Source organism: Onychomys torridus, chromosome 4, assembly GCF_903995425.1.
Source record: "Onychomys torridus chromosome 4, mOncTor1.1, whole genome shotgun sequence".
Taxonomy (NCBI): Eukaryota; Metazoa; Chordata; class Mammalia; order Rodentia; family Cricetidae; genus Onychomys; species Onychomys torridus.
In genome coordinates, this window is record NC_050446.1 from 2,595,512 (window position 1) to 2,622,247 (window position 26,736).

General features: G+C 49.9%; 1 protein-coding gene across 4 annotated transcripts in view; it reads right to left on the minus strand.

Annotated features, from left to right (window-relative positions):
- Nucleotides 1–5,856: 5,856 nt before the first annotated feature.
- Nucleotides 5,857–26,736, minus strand: part of Mrrf (mitochondrial ribosome recycling factor) — a 75,469-nt gene continuing 54,589 nt past the window's right edge. For 2 of the 4 annotated variants that reach the window (XM_036183603.1, XM_036183601.1), the window contains exons 7-8: nt 19,694–19,821; nt 5,857–5,935 (exon numbers count right to left, since the gene is read on the minus strand). In XM_036183603.1, coding sequence (XP_036039496.1) covers nt 19,732–19,821 — 90 coding nt within the window. In that variant the 3' untranslated portion in view covers nt 5,857–5,935; nt 19,694–19,731. Of the gene's footprint in view, nt 5,936–19,693; nt 19,822–25,711; nt 26,356–26,736 lie in introns of those variants that run through there. The other 2 variants (XM_036183604.1, XM_036183602.1) reach the window with 2 other exon arrangements.

Sequence of the window (26,736 nt, forward strand, 5' to 3'; positions counted from 1 at the left end):
CCTTGTAAGGTCCTGGGGCACATGAAACCAGAGTCTAAGCTTCTAATCTCCAGAACCCACTGAACATCACTTCTTCTGCCTCAAAGCCCTTTAGAGCTACCAAGCTCCTTTCAAGAGGTCATGAAGTTGGGTTTGGTGGTGCATGCCTTTAATGCCAGAACTCAGGAGGCAGGAGGATCTCTGTAAGTTTATGGCCAGCCTTGTCTCCAAAACAAGTTCCATGACAGCCTACACAGAGAAAAACAAACAAAAAAGGCCACCAGGGAGCAGGAGCCTGCCTGGCTCCTCCTACCCTTGGGAAAGTCAACCATGTGCTTCTCTGACATGGAGGCAATTAGGCACACAAGAATGTAAATGAGAACCAAGGTGGCACAGGCATCCTGGACCCTGAACCGGCACTCAGCTACTAGCGGAGTTTCTGTGCTTATGTAGGTAACAGCTCGGATCCTTTCTCCAGATCTAACCTGGTTCTTAAGCATGGTGGAGAACTGAAAAGTAACTTAGTAACTGGCTGCCTAATGCTTACTCCGCCTGTAGCACTGGGCTCGCAAAGAACAGGGCAAACACCCTCTTGCCCAGGGAAGAAGGACACAGACAATTGACAAGACCATAGTGATGGCACAAGAGGCAAAAACATACACCTAGGGCACCTAGCTGAACCCTAGTGTTCTCTCCTGAGAACAGCATGTGCAAAGGCCCAGAGGCAGGGACCTGTGAGAAGTAGAGGGAAACTGCCTAACAATGGCTAAGACTCTGAGGAAGCAGGTATGTCTGTGTAGTTATGGACTTGACCTTACCCTGGGCTTCTGTGTAGTTCTCTCTGTTGTATCTCCTTGAGGTAGACGGGAAACTCTCCCAGGTGTGATTAAGGGTGGGACAGCCACACTTGCATTGTCTTAGGGTTGGAGCTGACCATGAAACCAAGCATCAGATTAAGTCAGCACACAAACTGAAGGTGGGGACACTAACTGGCCCATCAGTGATGCCGTATATGTAAGCTCTGAACATGGAGGGGCCCTGAACTTGACCTTCTGACTACACTCCATAAATGATGCCAAGTCCATGCTCAGGAACACAACATCCAGGCAGACAGCTCCCCTCCCCTGGTCTTTTCCTTTGGCCAATCTTCATATGCCTGGAGCCAACCATAACCAGAGTACACCAACTCCTAGGGAAGTTCGGTGAGTCTTTCTAGAAAATTCTCAAACCTGAGAATGGCTCAAGGAACCTCCCAGCTTATAGCTGGGGTGTCATGTAAGGGTGGCCTTGCCTGACACAGTACCTATAAACTTGTATATGGCCCCAACTCAGCACAACTTCTTATATGGTGTTTCTTCCTTCCCTAAAAATAACTCCCTGAAGGAGGCATAACTGTCCTTAACTCTGCTTTCCAGATTGGGACACTGCGTCAAATGACCTGACTAATGGGGCATCTAATGACAAAAGCAAGCTCTGAAAGTGGGAGCCAGGAACTGGAATACAGCCTGAGCTGTCCCAGCCAGGGCTGGCTGCGGGGAGCAGGGAGAGGTGAGGTGGAGCTGAGCTGGTCTTGAAGATGAACATCAGAGGACACATTTCGTATCTGTAGAAAGCCTCTGGGGTCCCAAGAAAATACCCACACAATCCAAAGTATTTCAGCAAGGCAGTAAGTTCAACTTCTGCAGAGGGTGCACAGCCATGTCTCAACAAGTGGAGAGCACATGCCGTGTGGGTCCTGTGAGGCTTTCACTCCTGTGCATCCAAGCTCCACCTGCCTCACATTCTTACATGACTAGCTAATTCATTGTTGCAGAAAGCAATTGTGAGCACCTTGATTTCAGGAAGTGCTAATCCCAGGACTGGAGAGGTGGCTTCGTGGTTAAGAGCACAGCTGCACTTTGAGTGGACCCATATTGGACTTCCAGAACCCATACAGTGAGTCACAACCACCCAAAACTCCAGTCCTAAGGGATCCGACACCCTCTTTTGTCCTCTCTGGGCACCGGCAACACACACAATAACAAACAAAAATTCAAACTGAGAAAAGAAGTGCTGACCTTGGAGGAATTTAAGTTTCTGCCAAGCAGCTTCTTTACAATTTTTCAAAGTGGAATGTGTCTTGTTTAATCTTAGGATAGAAAAGATACTGAGTTTCTTTTACATTTACCACTGGATTTGAGATGCATGGAGAGGAAGGAACCAAGACTGAACTCCAGGCTGCTGCATAGACAGCCAGGGTGCAGGGTCTCCAGGCTTAGGAAATAGAGAAAGCAAACCACGTGACAGGATCGTACCGCAGTAAAGGTCTCTGGAGTCGCTAAGGGCTGGACGCACACAGGACGCGCGTCCCCTGCACAGGACAGTGCTCCGGAGTGACCACCAGATGGCAGCATAGGCCATCTTTTTCAGGTCTGCTCGGGCAAGGCACACTGAAGAAAGGTTTTCTAGGGGCCACACTAGGGGTCTGTCTGCCCAGCGGACCACAACGGAACCAGGATGGGGCCTCCGCCAGGGCCCCTCAGGAGGCACAGGGTCCAAAGGGCCCAGTGGAGAAAGCTGCCTAGCCACAGCAGGTGTCCTACTCTGTGAGACTCCTTAGGGAATTTACATTTTCACCCCCAAGAGCTGTGGTCTGGACACAGATTTTGAGGCATTTTTGTTTTAAACAAAGTTCCAATACCCCAACTCTAGCCACATTGTAAAAGTGAGGTCAGATTTACGTTGGCCTGCTATTGTTGGAGTGAAGTCGGGGAATCCTCTTGAGCAGCCTGAGAACCCCTCACCTGCCATTGAGACCCCTCACTCCTAGCTCTTGCCCACTCACCCCATCTCCACCCGGCCACCTGTACACACCCTTAGTGTTACCATGGGAACTCCCTTCCCCCACCCCCCCCCCCTCGAGCTTCCTCGGTAAAGCTCCCCCAAGCCTCTGAGGAAAGAGGCTCCCTCCACACACTGTCACTGTCACCTTGGCCCTCCAGCAGAGACCGAGCACTTGGAACAAGCAGATCCTGAGTGTGCCCAGGGTGAGGGACTATGCTTGACTGCCTGGTAGCATGGCCAGCCTCACCCACATGGAAGGCAGGTGAGAGTTCACAGAGACCAGAGCAAAGAGAATGCGCAGCTTCTGCGCAGGGATCACTGTCAATGCCGCGATGGTGTCAGAGGACAGTTAAACTCACCACAGGTCACGTGCAGGAAGCCGCCCTGGCTGCCACTAAGCATTTACTATCTATGGAGCACAGTTCCAGTCCCTGGAATTAGCAATGAGGAAGACATGGGGGTGGGTGTTGAATTCCAGACAACATGCATCCAGGGATGTTAGCCAGAAAGACTGTCCCTTCTTTGCTCAAGGGCCCTTTCTGCTAATGGAACTGTAGCCAGCAGAGCTCTGTGCTCTCAAAAGGGACTCCCCCACAGTCATGCAAGGTGCCCTACCAGCAGGCTCCCTGCCTGTGCCCCTGCAACTATGCCAGGCTGCTAACAGAAGAAGAGAAGTTAGAGGTGAGGGATTAACATCAAGGTCAGCCCATACTGGAGCCCATACTGGAGCCCATTCGTGTTGGTGCAGGAAGGAAGTAATGGATGGACACACAGCAGTCAGACACTAAGAAAAGGTCCTGCAGCAACATGGCCCAAAACAATATTGAGAAATACTGGGGCTGGCAAGATGGATCAGCAGGCAAAGGTGCTTTGCCTGACACACACACACACACACACACACACACACACACACACACACACTGTGGGTTCAAGAGGCATAAAAATTATTTTGAAAAAAATATCAGGGAAGTGGATTTTCAAATGTTCAAAGCAAGGTATTTGCAGGGGTGTCTGGGGGCACCAGGAGGGAACACAGGAAAGGCCACCAGGCCCTGTCCCACCTCCTGCCCTTTGCCAGTACATACATATCCTAGGCTTCTCACTTGGGCTCTTGTTTGAAGAAGAACCCTTTTGGCTCAGGAAAAGCAAGTGGCTTGCCCAGAGTCACACAGGGGAAAGACAAGGCGGCGACAACCATACTTGTGAGTCAGAGACAGGACTGCTGGCAGACCAGGAAGCCACAGAAACCAGAGTTTAGGGCCAAAAAAGGGTGAAGTTGTGCTGACCTGGGGTCTGGAGGTCAGAGGTAGAGATTGAAGGTCATGTTCCACTGTCAGAGATCAAAGACAGCCCCTCTGGCAGAGGCTCCACCATTTAGTTGGTATTTGCTGAGCACCTACAATGTGTGGGCACAGCACTAGGACTTTGATTGTGAGCAAAGCAAAGCCCCTGCCTGCCCTCAAGGTAAACACAACCATCAGAGCTGAAGAAGGGACTGCCCGTAGGTGGGCTGGTTCCTAGGGGGTGGTCAGGGAGGGCCTCCCTGAGGAGGTGACATTTGAGCCCCTCTGACTGAACCTGGGCCAGCTGCTCAGCTCCAACCCGGAGAGCCTGCAGATCCACTCTGGAAAGAGAGGCTGCCAGAGGGGCAGGAAGTCTGGCCCCCTGTAACCGTATCCCCAGGAAGCCGGAAGCCTGGACCGCTTTCAGCAGCCCTATTCATCAAGACCCAGCTCTAACCTCAGGCAGTACCCAAGGCTCCGCCTGGGGAGGGGGCAGTGAGAGAGGGGGAGGGATGGAGACCTGGATTCCCTTGCAAACAATAAATGCTTCCAGGTTCCCGGGAGCATTCCTTGGGTCACAGACGCATCTGATCTCAATTACCCCGGTGTAGGGTTCCCGGTTGGGGGGCAGGGGTGGAGAGGAGGCAGTTCCTCCATAATCAGAATCTCTAGGCCCAGCCAGCCAAGGCACTTCAGGACCGGTCCCCAACATTTCAATAGGCAGGAGGATGGATGTATCCAGTAGAGAGGCCCGGGTCCAACTGTGGGTGGAGGTCAGAGTCTTGGTTCACAACCGTTCTGCTGTGTGACCGAGGCCGTTCACTCGACCTCTCTGAGCCTCTGATTCTCCCTGCCTAACTACAGAAGGTATGGGGATTCAGTGAGTCGCAGTGTGCAGCTGGCTCACTCTCAGCGGGCTAGTGTTAATTCGATCAACTACAACCTACAACCACAAAGGTGGCTGTCCAGGGCACGCACACAGAGAAGGCCCATGAGACTGTCAAACTGCCGAGCTAGCAAGACTTTGTAACTGGCGACCTTAAGCCAGTATTGTCTTCTCCCAGGCCTCAGTTTCCCCATCCATCACAGTGCTCACAGGCAAAATCCTGACCAGACAAGGGTCTTTTAGGCTCCAATGTGGGAAACCTCTTTTGCACGGAGCTAAAACTCCACTTGGAGGGTTAGCCGAGGAGCGAGTGGGCTGGAGGGAGCTTGCAACCGGTGACTGGAGTTAAGGGCATCTCAGGGGAATATTAGGGGAGACTGCAAGCAGGGATTTGAACCTAGAACCCCGGGCTTAGGGCAGAGAGGATGCTGGGGTCAGCGGAGCGTAGGGCACAGCGGGCTCCGCTTTCACCTCTTCTGTTTGCGGCCGGGAACTCCTCTCTGGCCTCTGCCAGGGAACAATGCGCCGCTTCCTGCCCGCCCTGTGGCCGCCGGGAAGCGCGCAGGGCCCGGGTCCCCCGCGCAGGTACACGAGGTCACGCCCCGGGAGACCGCAGGGAGGAGGCTCTGCCGCCCGCAGGCAGCGCGCAGGAGTGACCCGGGGCCGGCTGCTGTGATGCGCCCATCACGTGAGCTTGCACAGCAGCGTCGGCAGTGTGCCTGGCACAGAAAGAGGTCTGTCTGTGCAACACCAGAGCCCCAGCCCTGCTGCTTCAGCAAACGCAGCTCCGGCCTCTGAAGCAAGCCAGGCCCAAGCTGGACACTGGGAACTGAGGCTCCTACTCTAGGGAGCTAGTAAGAAAGAACGCAAGCCATGGGCTGTCAGTCACTGTGCAAGCGTGAGGTCTTTAGTTCGAATCCCCAGCATCTACGTAGTGCCATCTAGGTGTCCTGGCCTCTGCAACCTGTGTTGGAGAAAAGACAGGCAGGTCACCGAACGTGTTCCCCTCTGGCCTCTGCACAACTGCATGGACACACCCCATTGCACCATAAAACATACACAACACTCTCAAAATGAACGATGCCTCACATTAAAGTTACATTGTGTTTCATAGAACACAGTAAGGAGGGGACTGGCATGGAGACGGAGCTGTCTTAAACACAGTGGTTATTAACAATTTAGCTTCAAGGTGACACGTGGCAACGATGCTCTGACTGTATATGGGCCAGGACCATGCCTGCTCCTTGGGTGACTGTCATTATGGTGTGTAGGTTCATAGATGTCTAGTATGTATTTGCCATGTCAGACATCTGGAGACATCATTCTACATGGATTTGTATGTCTTGTGGTCTTCCTATGAAATGTATGTGCATGTATGGATCATAAGCCCTTTGAAAATGTAATTAATACACACTTCTGTGTCGAGCATAGATGAGCTTTCTGCCTATTTTTCACACATTCTCAAAGTTATTTGATACACCCCATGTACACATATCATGTGCCGATGACATTTACTGTATTCTGGCTGCGTGGTGAACCAGGAGCTCAGTGGATTGTCAGTCAGTCCTGGCCTCTGCACCACAGGTGCAGCAATCGTGCTGCAGTCAGACTGCCTGAGTTTGCCGCTGCGCTGTTACCTAGCCAGATCAGGGCTTCCGCATCCCCATCTGTTAAATGCAGTGAGCACACAGCACAGCACCAGACGTCTCTGCATGTTCACCAAGTGAGACTCAGGCTCAGAGAGGTTGACTGTCAGCTTGACGCTGTCTAGAATCACCATGGAGACCAATCTCTGGGCGCTAGTAGGTTGCGTTAATTGAGGTAGGTTAAATGTAGACAGCACCACCCACGGCTGGCACACGGGACAGAGCAGCAGCAGTGTTGCTCTCTGCCTCCTGACGTGGAGATCATGTGAGCAGCTGCTCAGGCTACGTGCCTTCTGATGTGGCTGGTGGCTCCTCCAAATCACGAGATAAAATAATGTAAAATGATAAAAGGCAAATATGAGGAAACTGGTACTTTTTTACATTGATTTATCTCTGTATATGAGTGTATTGGGGAGGGCATGCTACATGTGTATGGAGACCAGAGGCCAGCCCCACGGGGGGGTCAGTTCTGACTCCCCACTGTGCTGGTTCCAGGGATCAGACCTAGGTCATAGACCTTGGCAGCCAGCACTGAGCCACCTCACTGGCCCCAACCCTTCTTCTGCTAAGTTACTTCTACAAGTGTTTTAGTCAGAAACAGTAAAAGCAAAAAATGCACCCATGCCCCACAACCAGTCAGTGGCAGAGGTGGGCCTTGATCCCAAATCCGCATCACCACAGGTCAGGTTTCTGAAGTTTTCCAGGCAGTCTGCACAGTTCATGACCCCGATGACACAGTAGGAGAGCACACATCACCACATGCACACACTCACACACAGTGACACACACACACACCACACATACCCAGTCACACACATGCGCGCACACACACACACACACACACACACACACACTCACACCACACTCATACATGCACACACACTCTCTCATATACACACCACACTCATACATGCACACACACTGTCTCTTTCTCACACACTCTCACACACACACACACACACACTCTCATACACAGTCTCTCTCTCACACACACACATACACACACTGTCACACACACACACACAGTCTCTCACACACACAGTCCAGGCCATCTATGCTCACAGCTTTGAGATGTGCAGACATGCATCACACGGCTCTCAGGTGCCTTCCATATGAACTCATTCACCTGCTGTATACCTCACACTTCCAGGCACCCCACTGGATTTGAAGGATTTGATTCATGCCTTCATGGCATTTAAAGCCCAGCACATGCCACTGTGAACATATACCTCATAAAACCTGTGTACACATGACTCACATATGTACCATATCTGATATTCAATCGGCATGAGTATACTGCACAAGTACGTGACGCCCCTCCATGTGCCAAATAGATGGATCAGATGCACACAGTCCACACAGAAAACTTCTGTGTCACTTACACCTGCACCGCATGCATCCCGCGTACAGTGTGTGTATAGCTCAAATGCCATACGCATCTTCTGCACTGTGTCATCCATATCCTACTAGTGTACACATTCCTTAACACATCCATAACCCAGGGCAGACAGCATGCACAGCCAGCATGGTGATTTGTGTGCCAGTTCCCTGTCCTTACTGATGCTCAAGCCAGTTCTTCTGGGCAGATCTGGCATGGAAAAGGGGGTCAGAAAAGCAGGGCCTGGACCCCCATTGCAGGAGAAAGAAGGTGGCCACTGGCTTCACGCCTAATGACCAGGAAATTATAGTCGACACAAAACCAAAGCAGCGTCTTCACAGTCCAGGTAATCAGGCCTCTCCCAGATTCAGCCTGACAGTTTAAATGTTCTAATTCCGCTGCCAAGACAGACTCCCCGCTCCAATCTCAGCCTGGCCCTGGCCTGCTGTGGTAATTAGACCCACATTTTCATTACACTGAGATTAGGCAGGTCCCCTCCGGCTGGCCGGAGGACGCCCACAGCTGCGCGGGAACCATCCTTTGCATGCGTGCATTTACCTGATTATGGAGTTTACTTTATAGCAATTGCTCCAGAGCCCCAAGGCCTCCTTTGCCCCACTCCAGACCCCCAGATCCCAAAGGCCTCAACCAAACCTGGACTAGTGGATTCTGCCCGACATACTGACACCACTGCACCAGTCCTGGAGGCTCGGTGTAAACATGGTCCCCTTTTTAAAACTCACTTGAAGAATTCAGGGAGGGAAAGAAAGGCATCTCAGGAATCTTCTCTGGGTGCATAGGGGTCTCTATGGGGAATCCTTCTTCCAAAGCTGTTTGGTTTACTCATTGAAGAAGCATACACTCAGTTCCTGAGTTGAAACATCTTTGCTGGACGAGGGAATCCATCCATTACATACCAGCTGTGTGTCAGGAGAGACTACAGACAGGGCGACTGCCCTCTAGGAGATCCATCTGGAGGGGAGGCCTGTGGTCTTTGACAGCCTTTGCTATGTATTAGGGTAGAACCATCCACCCTACAGAGTAATGTAGAGTCAGAGGGAATGGGATAGAGAGACCCAGACACTGTGAAAGTCTGCAGAAAAAAAGACCCTGTGTGTGAAAGGGACTGAAAAGAGCAAGAATAATAAGGTGCCAGAACAAAGTGACAGCTGAGACAGGAGCCCGGGCCTGGCAGCACTTTATCCTGTGGACGGCAGAGCCATGGGAGTCTTGGACAAGGGACGGACTCACTCGCTGTGTGCCAGACCTGGGTCCAAACACCCTGCTTTCCCTCACATCAGCCCCATGAGCCCATTTTCTCCACAGCATTGACATTCAGGAGCCTCGGTGGCCTTCATGAGTCTGATGTTCAAACTGACCTGGAATGAGGGGAGCTGCTTGGATATTTTCTCGAGTAACCTGGTGTACCTCATGTTTTGTCAAAGACATGAGTGAGCTTGCTCAGGAGATCTGTCTGGGCCCTAGAGGGCACGAGAGCGGGTTCTATTTGACTCACTGGCTGGCTGACTGGCTGAAAAGCAAGATATCATGTAGCACAGACTGGCCTGGAACTTGCTGTGTAGCCAAGAATGACCTTGGGCCTCTAGTCTTCTCCCTCCCCCTCCCAAGTGTTGGGAATTACAGACGCAGACCACTGTGCCTAGTTTTATTAGTGCTGGGAATTGAACCCAGGGCTTCATATATGCTATGCAAGCACTCTACCAAGTGAGCCACATCCCAGCCCTCTACTAGACTATTTAAGCTAAAGGGCTCAAAACCACCTGGATTCTCTGATTGTAGGGCAGGCACTGTAGATGGGCAATCCTTAGTCTACAGCTGAGGAGCCATCACAGGCTTGGTTCAATGCTCCCTCCAGGGTACACACAGGAGCAGAAGCAGCAGTTTTTGGCTTTTGATATCCTGAAATGGGCTCTGGGCCTGGCCCAGGAGTGTGGATCCTCTGATCTTCACCTAGCCCTGTGCTTGTGGGCACCACCAGCCCCACCTCACAGCTGAAGAACACAGGGCTCAGAAGGTGATGTGAGCTACTTGGTCAAAGTCCTATAGCAAGAGGGCAGGAGAGCTGAGGTGGGCCCAGTGTGATGTCACTAGAACTTTTCTGGGGGAAGAGCAAGATGGAGGCATTTACTGCACCAAATGGAGAGAAAAAATAGACTTCCTTAAATACAGGTCAAAAGCCCCAGCGTCAGGTCACCAGGCAGCACAGCCACTGTCCTCAGGTCCTAGTGACAGCCCACCGGTCTCCCTCTCTCCCAGTCCTCCCTCATTCATTGGAGCCAGGCTCCAGGTCTATACATCCAGAGCCTGTGGCTCCCCTCACTCAAGAAAGTGTTTCTGAGGCACTGTGCACACACAGCTCCTCCTCCCCAGAGATGCAGGATCCCATCTTTGGAAGATAGTGTCTTGACGGGTCCCCCCTTCCTCTGGGCCCCAGTTTGCCCTTGTGAAGGTGGAGCTAAGGGGCCTCTATCTGGGGTGACTGCTTGGAGCACTGCCCACACTCAGTGAGGTCCTTGGTCATTCCTTTCCCCAACACAGAGAGTGCCCAACTTAACACAGTCAAGCCAAGCCCTCCAGCCAACTCTCCAGACTGCACAGTGGAGCCCTGTGCCATCTCCTGACTTCTTGGGATCCCTGGCTGCAGCTGCACTAGGCATTCATGCCCCTGTCTCAGGGTTTCCTTCATCTACTCTCTCTCATGCCGCTGCTGATACCAACCCCTCTCCATGCCCAGGTCTACACTCTTAAATTCTGCAACTGGCTACTGACTCCATCACTTGTTCCTAGCAATTGCTTTACTAAATGCCTGCTTTGTGCTCAGGTAGGGACTAGGTACCTTCTCAGCTAACCCTATGATGGCCAGGCAAGGAAGGACAATGTTTGCACCTTACAGAGGAAGACATGGGCTCAGAGAAGTTGCTGGCCCGTGCCAGACCACTAGCTACACAGTGCAGACAGGGTCCCTCCTTGTCAGGCTGCCACAGGGTTAGTTGTGAAGGTGCCTATGTGTACCACAGTTCAAGATCAGAAAGGGAGCCGGGTGATGATGATGCACACCTGTAATCCCAGCACTCGGGAGGTAGAGGCAGGTGGATCTCTGTGAGTTCGAGGCAAGCCTGGTCTCAGAGCTAGTCCAGGACAGGCTCCAAAGCTACAGAGAAACCCTGTCTTGAAAAACAAAACAAACAAACAAAAAAATCAGAAAGGGGCATGGGGAGGAGGTTTGGGGGAGCCCCCAGTGCTGGTACTGGATTATGTATGAAGGAGAGGAGGCTGGTGAAGGTGCTCAGGTCTGAAGGTGGAGAGACAAGACCATCCTAGTCTGAGTGCTGAGTGGTGAGGGCCTTGAGCTCTCCCAGCCCCATCTTTCAGACAGGAGAGCAGTCAGCCATAGCTCTGTCCCCTTTATGTGTCCCAACTGGTTCATTCATGTCAGGATAATGGCCAATCTGATCATATATCCGATGAATCCTTGATAGCTTGAGTGTTTACATATCTCTTCCTGGGTCTCAGACTCTTGATTATCTGTGTCCTATTTCTGATGGTTGCCGCCTTGCTGTCCTTGCCTGGCAGCTGAGGATAGATGGCCAGGGAAGGCCACTGTAGGAAGATTATGGAGATGTTGGAAAACACCCTGCCCTGCTCTCTCTCTCTGGGAGTCAGAGTTCTATCTGGAGCTGCCCTGGGGTCTCAGACCAGCACCTTCCATTCAGACACTAACTCTGGCAACCACTAAGAGCAAAGGGACCAGGCTAAATAGATCTAGAAAGAACCAGCAGGAAAATGTGCACGGATGAATGCTGGGAGCCAAGAGGCCCCGGAAAGCAGAAGGCAGACTGTACTGGTAGACGGAGGTGGAACTGGAGATCGGAATGGTCCCTGGTTGCAGCCAGAACAGGGAGGGAAACTCCAGACCACACCAGAAGATTCTGGCTTCGATTCCAGTACTACGTCTTGCTCTCTGAGGGCTTCAGTGGTTCCACTGGCTTAACTAGGTATCCACATGCCCAGTCTAGGGAAGGGATAGGAAGGGCCTGAGGCAGGGTGTGCAACACAGAAAGGACCCACCCACACTCCATGGCTGGCTGTCACTGTCTACTTCAGGGTTCCATTGTCCAAGAGGAAGACAGGTGACATCCATCTCTAGGTCTCAGATACTCTGTGTTCAGTGCCACATCTTCCATTCAGAGTAGAGTTTTTCTGAAAAGTCAGAAGGAAGTGTGGTGGGACATGCAGACCTGTGTCCTGGCCATCCTTAGCTTTGATGCTGTCTCTGGGGCAGCATAAGGTGCACGGCTGGGTCCTCTTTCATCTCCTCTCCCGCAGCTTCTACCCTGATGTTGATTTCAGCCAGGACTAGGACCTATGGAGCATCTGAAGGCAAACATTGATGAGAGGCTGAAGTCAGCCTTGGAGACTCTGTTCAGCTCTAGGGAAGGTGATTCTGGTTCCCACCACCTGCTTGCTACCTGCTATCCTCAGAGCTAACATGGGCTGAGCAAGCAGAGGTGTGTTTAGGGACCCAGAGGCCAGCGCAAGGTGTAGACAGACAGGTGCTTTAGGGAGCTCAGAAAACCCCTGACTTCTCTCTCATCAAGGAACTCTGTGAGCCAGAAAGGAATTCTGCAGTGGGGGGCTGCTCAGCACTAGGAGGAGCAAGCAGAAGTCGACAAGCCTCTCGTGGCCCGACTCTTAGAATATTCTCTCCCTCTATCACAAAAGAGACACTGAGAACAACTCTGAGACAGTTTCTAAACTCTGCCAACCGCCTTAGGCTGGCTTTCCCATTTGCTGATTACTCTCAGAACCACAGCATAAGCTGCCCACAGCAATAATGATGCTATAATAACCACAGCACCGTGGGCTCTCATCTGGTCAGAACCATCACCTCGCAGGAATACACGGTGCAACCCACCAGCTAGTTGTTGACAATAAACTCTTGTTGTTAAAGAGCCCCACCAAATCACCTCTAGCATCCCACCATGAGCCCAGGTGGTCAGGCGCTCCACTGTCCATTTTGGGCCCAGGCAGAGAGTCTCCACTCCGAGCATGTCTGTGCCTGAGGTCATTTGGAGAACTTCGTGCATACTGGGAGCCCTGGGGCAGCATAAGGTTAGCTACAAGCTCCCCTCACCCTCCTGCTCCTCGAAGCCCCTCTCCCAAAGCCTGAGCAATCAAGACTACTGCCTCCCTGGGCTAGAGCTAGTGCCCGCCTCTCTCAGCCCCTCCCCTCCGCTGCAAACCCAGCTCATTTGCATGTGGATCGCGCCTGCAACCATGGGTGCTGGGGTCAATTGAAACTCAAGAAAAGAGAAGAAATTTATGCAAAACTGTTGATTGCATTTGTATGTAATGAAATCATCCAATATTCATCTGACTATAGAATCTAATCTGAGAAGAGAACTGAAGGACATGAGTGTCACTGCAAAAGCGTAATGAGCCACTGTAGTGATTAAAAAAGCTCTTGAGCCTTCTGAAAAATCCAGGCAGAAATAGCGTCTAATCAACTCTGAATATAGGAGGCGAGATTGGGCTGGCGCGCTGCACACGGCCCGCCCGGGCTCTGGGGGTGCGTGGTAAACCCTGGCGGTCGTGGTCTGTGGGTGCCAAGTGCTTGGCCACAATCAGCTGAGGCCTGGGTGCACAAAGCAACTGCCTCTCGCCATGCAGAAAGAACCCAATCACAGCTGTTGCGAAGATCAGCTTGAGGCTGCCACACCGCCTCGCACCCACAGCACAGAGACCCCCTCCTCAGTCTTTGCTCCAACAGGAAAGGCTGGAGAATCTGGGTCTGCCACACCTGGCTGCTCCTTGGTCCAATCAACCCCACGCAGGGGAGAGTGGTGTCTCTCAGAAGCCTGGACTCATCCCATGAGACCCCACCTCAGAAAGGTGTTCCCTGACAAAATCCCTCTCTTCTCTAGCTCCAGGCTTTGTCTTCCTGCACTTGGCATTGTCTTATGACTACTTGGTGAATGTTGGTCTCTTCCATCAGACTATGAGGTCAGCAACCGTGTAGTGACTGGTTCATCTCTGGAACCCGTGGAAGCCGCCTCCAAGGATACTTACCAAGCATGGACAAGACGCTGAAGCGTCTGGTGAATGAAAAAACCCACCCCATCCAGCGTTAAAACCGTTTGTTCATTCAGCAGATCCTTGCCATTCGGACAGTGTGTGAGGCTTCGTTTCTGGCACTAAGCAGGCTGTGCTGGTTAAGAAGGTTAAGAAGCCCTCTCATAGTCGAAGCAGAAGGAGAATTAAAGACTACAACACAATCAGATTGGTCATGGGGTGGGGACAGAGGTATCAGGCTGGGACCTGAGTCTGGAGATGATGTACTGGGTGGGATTCCCGGGTTCTGACGCCCCTTTACAATGAACTGTACAGAAACACATGGATGGCCACAGGAGAGGAGCTGGAGGGGATGGAGATGAGAGGGGAGATACGGTGGGAGCTGCTGGTACATCTTTCCCCCTCCGTGGTCTGGTTCCAAGGAGGCAAGAAAGGAGAGCAGCAAGGCAGGTCCTCAGTGACCCACAGGACCCGCCACTCCCAATTCAGGCCACTAGGAGGTCTGCTCTGGGCCGGTGATGCTCAGGTAACTACCGCTCCCAGCCTCTTCCCCGTGCCTTTGTGTGTTAATCTCTGGAATTTTCTCTTTATTCTCTGTCTTCCTGCCTCCACTAACTCATCTAGCGGAATCACTGATGACTACTCCATGCAGCTGTGGTCACTTAAGTTCCTTCTACCCAGAACGTGCAGTCTCTGAAGGAGTGGGTGGACAGAGCAAGGGGGACCCAACTGGACTGAAGAGCAGCCTGTTTACCTGTCCTTCCTGTTAAGACCTTGGAGCTGGATTTCTTTCGCCTGGGAGCAGCAGAATCTCTACCGGGAGGGGCATGTTTGCATTTTGAAGAGCTGGTCGAATAGAGAAAGATTAGGGCACTTACTTAGGTGCTGCAGGAATGGAGATGGGTCCAGTTGGCCATGGAGAGTCCCTGGAGGCTCTGAGGAGGGCCACCCCACGCAAAGGCTGTCCCAAGAGGGTTGATCAGATGATAAGGGAAGGAGCGGAGAGAAAGAAAGCAGGCCAGAGGCAGGGGCCAGTTGCAGCCACCCACAGTTCAGCATTCTGTGTGGGAAACTACTCTTCTCCTCATCCTAATTTATGGACACCAAGTTGCCTATTATTAAGGTGGTTCTAAGTTGGAATCAATTGGTTCTGAGAATCCAAGAGACATTACAATCCAACTACTTTTTTTTTTAACCCCAAGCAGGGAATTGGTGACATCAAAGGTCTTTGTGAGTCACTTGCATACTTCAAGCCTTAACTTTGATGAAAACAGGGAGTCTAAGTGATGGCCTTTGGGCTCTTTCCATTTCCCAACCCCTGTGATTGTAATGTCTCATGAAGACACAAAAACACCTCTGAACTCAGTGCCTTAAAAATCCCAATGTGGGGCTGGAGAGATGGCTCAGCAGTTAAGAGCCCTGGCTGCTCTTCCAGAGGTCCTGAGTTCAATTCCCAGCAACCACATGGTGGCTAACAACCATCCATAGTGAAATCTGGCGCCCTCTTCTGGTTTGCAGGCAAACATGCAGACAGAACACTATATGCATAATAAATAAATAAATCTTTAAAAAAAAAAAAATCCCAATGTGGTGTCTGACAGGCTGAGACGAGACTTCACCAGTGAGTGCCCAAGTCCCAGCTCTGCTACTCTCTTTTGCTTTTGATGGGCACTTCACCCATATGTGAACGAACACACACACACACACACACACACACACACACCTATGGCTCACTGTCACTGTACACCAGGAGAGGTCCTAGAAGGAGTGAGAGTTATCTTAAGTGGCCAGTTCCTAGACCCACCCTCACACAAGTCATCCTTGAGTCCCAGTTCCCAGGAGTTACTTCCAGCTATGGCTTCCTATGAGGCTGCCAGCCTTTCTGTCTTGCCTTGCTAGCTTTTGGCCGGCATGCTCTCTCTGTAAATGGTAGGTGCCTAGGGGTGGAAGTAGGGAGGGGAGGTAGGACTCATTTCTTCTTTCCCCTCCTCCACAGTTGCCCCACTTTATCAGCAACTGGGATTCCCTGGGAGCTGATAGAATTTGAAGTTTGAAGACTGTAGGTCTTTTGCTGTTATTTGTTTGTTTGTTTTGTCTTTTTTGAGACAAGTTTTCTCTGTGTAACCCTGGCTATCCTGGAAATTACTCTGTAGACCAGGCTGGCCTCAAACTCACAGAATCTGCCTTTTTCTGCCTCCCAAATGCTGGGATTAAAGTCATGTGCCACCACCAGCCAGCAAGACTGCAGGTCTTAAGAAACATTTTAAATGTGTGTGTACATGTGTGAGTTTATGCATGCCATAGCACACATGTAGAAGTAAGGGGACAACTTCCAAGAAGCAGTACTCTCCTTCTACCAGGTGGTACAGGCAATGGAACTCAGTCTCCAGGCTTGGTGGTACATGCTTTTATTCACCAAGCCCTTTCAATGGACCCCAAAGTGCTACGGAATACTCCTCTTGTACACTGTAAAGATTTGTCACTCAACTTGTTTCAATAAAACTCAAATTGGTTTAATAAAATGCTGATTGGCCAGTAGCCAAGTAGGAAGTATAGACAGGGTGACCAAACTAAGATGATGGGAAGGAGAAGGTACTCAGAGTCAGGAGTCACCAGCCAGACACAGAGGGAGCAGGAGATGAACGTGCCATGCTAACAGGGTACCACCATGTGGCAAAGCATGAACAGAAATGTGGGTTAATTTAAGTGTAAATGTGTTGTAGCCAACTAGTTTTTCTAGTGGCTTTACCCAGCAGGACTGCATAAGAGGTTGATTGGACCACAGGCCTGAGTATCAGGTGTTTGTAAGGGTCTACACTTGGCTGTATCTAGCAAGGGGGAGGTCTTTTGCTCTACCCCTTGGCATTGTTATAAATAGCTCTCAGGAAAAAAGTTCTGGGCCGATGGGTAAGAATCCAAGCCCACTCGAGTCTATCCTGCATTTTCTCTGTTTCTCTCCACTCTATTTCTAACTAAGTCTCTTATCCCTCATTCCTCAAAAGTCCCTGGGGTGAATAAATGTGGGGGCTGGTCTGCCACATAAGAGTTAGCTAGTAACAAGCCTGAGCTATCAGCAGAGCAAATATTTATTAAGCCTCTGAGTGGTCACTGGAAACAGACAGGTGGGAGGGAACCAACTGTTTACACCAAAGCTGTAGGTCTTGTTAGCAATGTTGCTACAATCAACTAGCTAAAATACAATGGTACAGTACCTTGGACATGGTGCCCAGTGCCTTCTCTTTCCTCCCAATGTCTTTACAGCAGCTGTCCTGACCTCACTCCCATTCCAGGAGCTGTGGAGACTTCGTGAGTCTATGCCCCCACATTCCAACCCCCAGTTGGTTGTGTTGGACCTGAGATGTGATGAGAACCTTGCTGGTAATGTCATAGGAGGATGAAGTTCCAGCTCAGACACCTCTGGACAAAGCCCCTAGGCTGGCTATGCACAAGACCCTGCTCCCAAGAGGCTACCTTAGGGTGAGACACAAGGGGAAAGTTGTTAAAGCCCTCAAAGCTGCAAAGTAAGGGGAGACCACAGGGGATCATGGGAATGAGGATTTCCTGCATGTGGAGACATTTAGGTTAGACTTAAAGGAGAGCTATGAAATCAATCTCTCTCTCTCTCTCTCCCCCTCTCCCTTCACCCCCTCTCCCCTCTCCTCCTCTCCCCCTCTTCTCCTCTCTCCTCTCTCTCTCCCCCCTTTTCCCTTCCTGAAAAAAATTTTTTGAAGTCTAGGTTGATGGAAAGGGTGATGGCTCAGCACATGGCCGCTGCCAGTCTGACAACCTGCGCTCCATTCCCAAGACCCGCATGGTGAAAGGAAAGGATCAGTTTCCAGAGGCTGACTTCTGACTTCCACATGTGCACATGACATGCGCACACACTCACAAACAAATGAATAAACAAAACATAAAAAGATGGATGGGAAAAGATAAAGATGGAGAGTGCTGGACTACAGAGGGCTCATCTCAAAGCAAACAGACGGAATTCCTTGGCACCAGGCAGGGTGGTGCACACTTTTTATCCCAGCACTCAGGAGGCAGAGGCAGGCAGATCTCTGTGAGTTCAGGGCCAGCCTGGTCTACAGAACAAGTCCCAAGGTAGCCAGGGTTACAAAGAGAAACCCTATCTTAAAAACTAAGTGAGACCCTGACTCAAAAACTAAGACAACACAACACAAAACTGCAGCTGGAGAGACGCATGGCTCAGCCATTAAGGGCACTCACTGGCTGCTCTGCCAGGTGACCTAGGTTCAGTTCCCAGCACTCACACCGAGGCTTTCAGCCCTCTGTAAATTCAGTAGTCCTAGGGGATCTGATGCCCTCTTCTGGCCTCCATGGGCCCTGCTCACACATGATACACAGGCACACATGCAGCCAGAACACCCATTAAAAAAATAAACAGATAAATAAACTAAAACAAGAAAACAATGCCCAGAATAAACAGTAACAAGCATTCCTGTCTTCACAGCATGTATATGTATACACAAATATCTACATATCATATGTGTATCCATATAGGGCAATCACCATTATAATTTAGTAAGTATCCTTCACAACCCACTCTGCTTTTAAATTTTCTAATGCCCCTTCAAAAGAAAAAGAGCCTCAGCAGTTGTTTTAGGAAGAGTTGCTATGTGTGACATTCTGGTTTATGTGAGTGACACTGTGTGACAAGGCTTACTTTCTGTACTGCCTCTTATGCATAGAAGCTCCATTCTAGCTAAAACCTACCACCCTGGCTCAAGGCACACGGATACACTGTGTTTATCCATTCCCATAAAGGGTAATCACTACTGATCTTCCAGGTAGAGGGAGGGACATAGAAAAAAGGGGGGGGGGCGGGCCTTGAACCCCAGGCCAGGGTTGTTCCTGTGGTACACTGAACTTGTGGGAGTATGGGGACAGGCCTTCAATAATCCCACTTCTTTGCTCTCCCTGGGGAAGCCTCTGCTGCTCTTTGTACTCATTGTCTTTTTAATGACCTGCTGAAGTCAAGTCCCCATTGTTCTCTGGGCTAGGGCAGCCTCCCAGGCTTTCCTTCCCTGCCTTCCTTTGGCAAGCAGCCTTATCTAGTCCTGCAGCCTGCCAGCCCCAGCTGATGCAGCTTCCTCCACCCACATCCCTCCTGGGCCCTGGCTGCTGCACAAGACCCCAAGGCCTCCACCCACCCTCTCTCACACTGCCCCCCACCCCCCCCCACCCCCCCACCCCCCCACCCCCCACCCCCCCCACCCCCATCTTCAGGCTTCTGTCACCTGTCTCCATGTGTCTCAGCCTGTCTATGTAAGCACCTCCTACAGTAACACATGATGTCTGTGTCTCATTGTCACACTCTGCACTATCTCCATCTTGCTGCCTGTCTCTACCTGGAAATATCTGGGCTTGCATGTGTGCAAGTCTTTGCCTGCACATCTCCATGCTTGTCTCTGTCCCCTTCCTGTGTGCAATGCTCTTTTCTGCCCCTCCCTGACTCACCTCCCTCATCCACCCCTCCTCCTGTTCCTCCCTTGCCTGACTCTAAACCTTCCTGATTGACTATTATCCTGTTTCCAAGCCTGGCCTCACCACTACTGCACATTCACCCACGGGGTCCCAGACATACCGCATGGGTCAAACCGCCTCCATCTGAGCCTCTTCTCCCTAGTGTCCCTTGGCTGTCAGCCTCTGAGACATGAGCACCAGGAGTGGGTGTGAAGTCCTATAGCTCCCAGACTCCCGAGATTTGGGCATCTGCAGAGTTAAAAATAGACAAACAAATGGGAACCAGCAGAAGTTAAAAAGAAATAAATAAAGACCAGAGAGATGTTCGATTGGCAAAGGCGTCCAGAGCCAAGCCTGATGACATGAGTTCAGTCCCCAGATCCTACAAAGCAGGGGAGAGCTGACTCATGTCCTCTGACCCTCACACGTGTGCACACATGCATGCACACACAAAATAATGTGTTTTAAATAAATAATAAATAAATGGGAACCAGTGAGCAAGTCTCTATTTTTTTTTAAAACAAAGGCTTTTTAAAAAGAAAGCATCAACTTATCATTGCACAATAGAATGCCTAATGCCAAAAACAAGAGAAAGAACCAGAAACAGTCATCTTTAACTAAAACTTTAAATTAAATTTAGACAAAGTGCATGAATGTAATTTTATGGGATCATTTGCTATATTATCTTTATTTTACTTATTTTGCCTTAGTCTGGTGAAGTTGTCAGGGTCCCTCATAGGGTCCTCCCCCTGGCACCCATAGGAAAATAGGGATCTTTATTAATAGTAGAAAGTGTAAACTGGACCAGGCCCTAGGAGCTCTCGCTGGCCACTCAGTACCTCATAGGACCCTTTCCAGTCCCACTGCTCTCTCAGTTAACTTGTGGGGGTGCCTGGCTAGGAGTCTGCCTGGAGTCCTAGTGTCCTTGTTCACATAATAACCTGGCCTCCAGGTTGCCAGATGGGCATTCCAGCCGCTCTTACTGTCTGGAAGGAGAGGTGGAGGAGCTGTTTTCATTGAGACCAGAGCCTGGAAAGAAGATATCCATAACCAGCACTGCCCATGGGCAATCAGAATAAGTCAGTTTGGGGATATGCTAGTGTACTGGAAAACTTAGGTGGGGCTTGGAATCCCACCCAGGATGCCTTGAAATGCAGAGGTCAAGAGGCAGGCATAGAACTAGGGCAAAGACAACTCCAGCAAGATGTCTTGTCAGGAATGAGGGCATTGCCAGGAGCAGAGAAGCGAAGCATTGCTTTGGGCATTGCTGCTACAGTGGCTAGCCACAAGGAGCCTGCACCAGAAGGAGTGGGGTAGATGCCACCACTGGGAACACTACACAGTGCCTTCCAGAGTAGCCCAGAAGCCCTCGTGGCAGGCTTAGCTGATAAGACCGAAGGGCCTGGGGGAACAAGTTCAAACGATTATTAGAGACTGGGTGGCTGAAGGGAATGGGACTTCACTTGTCTCCAAGGCCTAGCAGACCCTTGGAAACGGGCAGATGTTTCCTTTAGCCGGGCTCTGCACCTAACATGGTGCTGGACAGAGATGCAAACCCCCCCAAAAAACAGAGATTCTTGTAAGACACTTGCAAGAGGCTCCTCCAGGGTTAAGCACAATTGCCTCACAGGTGGAGCCAAATGCTCAGAGCCCCCGTGGAGTCCTGCTTGGAACATCTGCTACACCTGACCCTGTAAGAACCTCCCAAGGATCTGCCTTGAATGGAGAATCACTTTGAAGAGAGAAGTGATAGGAGGTGACTCACTGGATAGAGAATGAAGGGAGGTAAAAAATGGTTCAGAATGGTGCCTGTCATTTAGGTAAGGATACACAGAAGGGTGGGGGCAGCTGAGGGTGAGAGTCTAAATTAGAGGCAAGTCTAAGTCTAGAAAGCACAAGGAACAAGATGAGAGAACAGATGCATTGTGCTGGGAGGGATGTGGAACAGAGGGCCATGGAGACTCGCTAAGTTTTGCCTGCTGGTTGGGGCAGGTATTAAGGTAGCACACAGCAGGCAAAGCAAACAGCTGGAGGACAGGCTGGGAGGTGTGAGTGGCCTGTCACCTGAGGAAAGCTTTCAAGGCCACTTGAGCAGTGGTTGTATGAGGGTGGTTGTGAGAGTCACATCTGACGAGGTACATGGCCTGTACTTAACAGACTCGAGGCAGAAGTCTGTACAATTCTATGGGCAGTGGGGGTGGGGCATTAAAAGGGTTTGGGGGAAATTTGGGGCCTTTTCCTCAGGTTGATTTTTACATAACAGCACAGAAGGATTGAAGTGGTCTAGAATGGAATGAGAGAGAACAGCCATGACTATTTGCTCAGTCAGTCAACACTCACCTTCCAAAGAGCAGAAGCAACCCTGTCTTACCACTCAGTGTTAATATTATAGAGTAAATTGATTCTCTAAATACATCAGTGTTACCAATCAATATGAAATAATTGTAAGGAGTTTTGTAAATACTGGAATATAACTTATGAATGGAAGAATATTCTTTATCCTTGAAAACAAAAACCTCTGACACATGATGTAAGGTGGATATTAAGACTGCTAACCCAGTCACAGACAGGTTCTGTGTAAGTCTCTACAGGAGGGTCCTAGAGAGTTCCAACTCAGTAGTGGCCCCAAGGGTGGGAAGTGGGGACAGAGGCAGTGTTTGCTTGATGGGTGTAGGGTTTTGGTTTTTTGAGGTAAGGAGTCTTGGAGATCATTTAGACAATAATGTAAATATGCTCAACACCACTGTGCACTTAAAATCGCTAAGATGCTTAATACTCTGTGTTTCTTGTCACAATTCAAAAGCAAAGAGAAGATGCAAATTTCAGGATGGCTCAGGGTAATAAAAGCCCAGCAGCACTAGAAGGAAAGACACCACAGCCTGGGACTCTGAAAGGCTTTTAAAAATGAAGAGAAAATGAAAACACCACAAAGTATAGCAAACACACACACACACTCCACAGAGGTGATCCAAAACATGAAGTGATGTTGGCCTAGACTCCAGACAGAGCAGCAGCTGCACAGAAATGAAGAAATGCTATTAGCCAGGCTGACAGACCACTCCAGTCTAAGACTCACTAAAAGGCTAAAAACTTAAGACTCAGGGGTTGGGGATTTAACTCAGTGGTAGAACGCTTGCCTAGCAAGCACAAGGCCCTGGGTTTGATCCTCGGCTCTGGCAGGAAAAAAAAAAAAAAAAAAAGAAAACAACAACAAAAAACTTAGACTCTGAAAAATTAAACACCATTTCTTCTTTGTTCTTCTTCTTCTTCACCTCCTTTTTCCAAGACAGTTTCTCTGCATAGCCTGCTCTGTAGACCAGGCTGGCCTCAAACTCAGAGAGTTCTGCCTGCCTTTGCCTCCTAAGATTAAGGGTGTGTGCCACCATACTTGGCTTAAAAACACTATTTCTAAATACCATTTCCTGGATGCAAATAAATGTAGCCCTCAACATGGAGTCTGCTCCTTACTGTGCATCGTGGAAGCTGAGCTCAAATAGAGGAGAGAAAGCATCAGCTGGGGGCTTCAGGAGCATGAGCCTTCATGGCAAGTCTCTTTCTAACAGCAGAATCAGGCTTAATGGCTCCCAGGGGTAAAGATGCAGACATAGTCTGCAAACCAAATGGCTCAGAGTGAGCCTGGCACCTGCTGCTGCCTCTACTACTGTATTGCTATTGACCATGTGGTCGTCATTTTGCAGGTTCTCCAACATGTTCTAGAAAGTTGCCAACATATGGGGTGTGGATTTATGGGGGCCAGGGCCTGAGGATGCTATCTTTTCATCAGAGATGGCTAGGTGCTTTACTCAGCAAGGTGCTTCTTTTCTATTACTGTCCATGCAAACGGAAGTGCCACACTCATTTGGAATAGCTGTCATCGAAGCACATGGATTAAGGGCCTGCTTCAACGTTCTGCCTGGGTTGGAGACTTCTCTAGTGCTTGCTAGGCTGCATGGCTGTGGGCAAGTGACAGAAACATAATCAACAGCAGCTAAACGGAACATAGGAGGTGTTAATTCTGCTAGTGGGGAACTTCCATGCCCAGCTAGCTCTTAAGACAGAGACTGTCATGGGAGAAGCTCCTGAAGACCATACTCAGTCAGGTACCTTCTGGTCCCTGCCACCAACACATCCCTAACACAGAGGACAGCAGAGCTTCTTTGATAAATGTCAACTGAAATAGAGCAATCAGCTGAAAACCATTTGCTGAGCCGTCTCACCGCCCTGGGCTCGGGCTTTCCTTTATTCATTTATCATGATATATGGCTTTGGCCAACATACACACAGGAGAAAAATTGTTGACATGTGGAACCCAAGTACTGAAAATCTTTCATCCCCCCACCCCCGTCTGTTCACCAAGTAAGTTTTGTTTATTTAAAGACTACAGAGGATTTGGCTGTTAAGAACCAAATGCCTTTGGAGTGGAGTTACAACATAATTTATCATTTCCTCTGTTTATTAAAAAATCCTGCATCTTTGAGCTGCACATTTGCAGTGAGAATTCTGCCATTCACAGAGCTAGAGTTCTGCAAAGCCTCTGCGTGGCCTGCCCTGCTCCCCCTGGCTAACTTCCCATTGATCTCAGGATGTCAGCTCCTTCCATCCTTGGCCTAATCCTAACCTTAAATTTTCACTGCTGTTTCACACTGGGTCCCACTAATGTGGGCAGAGGCAGCAGCAAGAGGCTCATTACCTAGCACAGGTCAGCTTGGCCAGGCCACATCACCTAGAACTGGACCAAAACTTCCTGCTTGAGGCACTATGAGGGCAACTCAGCTCAGCATAGAGGCACTCAGGGCCAAAGGTCACACAGCAGCACTGGACAAACTGCTGGTGCCCACTAGATCCTGACAAGATAGTAGGTAGCAGTGCCTTCTGGGAGTGTGGCCACACAGGGTGCCTCAGAGTAGTCACACTTCCCAGCATTTTGCCCCATCTTATTCATCTGCACCCTTCACAGCATGCTTTCTAAGAAGCCAGTAAACCTACCTCCCAGGTCCTGAGCAGCATCCTGGCTAATTACCCAGATCACAGGAGGAGCTGGGAGCTAGGTTTGTGTGGTCCCAAGTTACGATTGTCATCAGGAATGGGGCTCCTTTTCAGGGCTGAATCACATCTCAGAACTGAATCAGTGCAGGACACCTGGTTGGTATCCTGGAGAACTGCTTGGTATGTGGGAAGGCGACACATTTGTTACCGGAGTGTTCTGAGAGGACAGTGGGAAACAGCATGGTTTTACCCGGCATCAGTGGGAGGAAGACTTTGGAATCAGAGATAACTTTACCCTGCTTTGCTGCTGCTAGCTATGCGACCCTGGGTGAGAAACTGCACACTTGTGAAATGAGGCCGATGACAAACTACAGTGCCTTAGCCAAATGCAGAGCGCAGCACACCTTTAATCCAAGCACTGGGAGGCAGAGGCGGGGTGGGGGTGGAGGGGATCTCTGGGAGTTGTAGGAAAAAAAAGAAAAGAAAAGAAAGAGAAAAAAAAAAAAGGCCCACTACTTCCCTTCCCCATTGTCTGGGAGGATTCATTACCTTAACACAGGCATGTTTGTTTCCATATTTCTAAGTGTAGGTGGAACATATATGTCCAGTTTCCTGTGAAGATTACAAATAATGCCTAAAAGTAGCTTAGCTCATGATGGTTTTATTATAATTGAATAAATAAAAAAAATGATTGTGGGAGAGAAGAAAAATACAAACTACATGCTACAACAGGTGAGCTGGCTTAGCAGAAAAAGGTGTTTGGTGCCAAGCCTTGAAGTCTGAGTTCTAGCCCCAGGTCCCACATGGTGAAAGGAGAATTGACTCATGGGAGTTGTCTGACCTCTACATGAGCGCTATGGCATGGGTGTGTGTGTGTGTGTGTGTGTGTGTGTGTGTGTGTGTGTGTACGTACAGAAATGGAAAAAAAAAAAAAAAGATGGGCCACAACAAAGCACCTGTGTATATCAGGAAGCCAGGCCTCAGCCAAATGGAGCTCATTACCCAGTCAACACTGACAGACAAGAGTGAAGTGACAGACAGAGAAGAAAAGCATTGCTGAGCAGCTGCCAACTTACTCACAACATCAATACGTGGACAACTTCAAGCCTTAGTTGGTGTCATTCTCTCCAGTTATTTTTGTCAAGATACAGACTAACAGAGGAGAAAAAGATTTAATCCAAGGAGCCCGTGAGCCCAAAATGGGGTCTAGATCAGGAGGCAGAGAGACCACCCAGAGGGCAAGACTGATGCCACTGTGAACAGTCCTCGTGGGACAGCATGTGGGATGATGACGCAGAGCAGACAATGCTCTTGCTTGCTTTCTAAAGAGGTTCTGGGGCTCTCCCACCCACACCACTTGTCATTCCTCTGTAGTTGTTATCTTTCCAATTTATTTAAGTTTGATCATTAGCAGTCAGGGTGAAGGCCCAGTTGGTCCAGATGAGGGAGAAAGGAGGCAGGGTCTGATCACTGTCTGAAAGGAAGCAGTCCTGTGGTGACATCAGAGTCAAGGTCACTGCCACAGCAGACATCCTCTGAGCTGTCACACCAGAAGACTCCAAGCAGAACAACACTATGCAAGGAAACAAGGAAGAGATTTGGTGAGTCGGCAGGGCCTCCATGGAGGAACAGCAGTGAGAGCCTCTGATGGATGGACAGGGGAGTGGTAGGCGCCAGCTTGTCACCTAAGGGATGACCAGAATATGTGACTGCTGACTTTCATCCAAGGAGTTCTTTGGTCTTTGCTGCCAGATGCCTGTCAAGCTCTGCAACTGTGGCGTCGGCCATTTGGCTGATCTGCAAGAACAAAAATGGAAGTTTGATGACTGCAATAGGGGTACATTCCCAAACTACGCAAAGGTTACTGGGAAATAATGACAGTGACAAAGTTCACATTAACTGAGGGCCACCCAGGCTCTAAGAAATGTGTAGAGACACTGTTACTGTAGGTAAGGTAAGTAAGATTATTCCCTTTTCAAATAAGAAAAACAAGACAGGGCACACAGTCAGAAAGTCATACCCAGTAGCCCGATTCTATAAACCAACATTTAAAACTGTTACACAATACAGAAAAGCCAGCCTAGCTGCCCCTAATAACCCTCTAGAGCAGTGGTTCTCAGCCTTCCTAACACTGTGACCCTTTACAGCTAGTTCCTCATATGTTGTGGGGACCCCAAC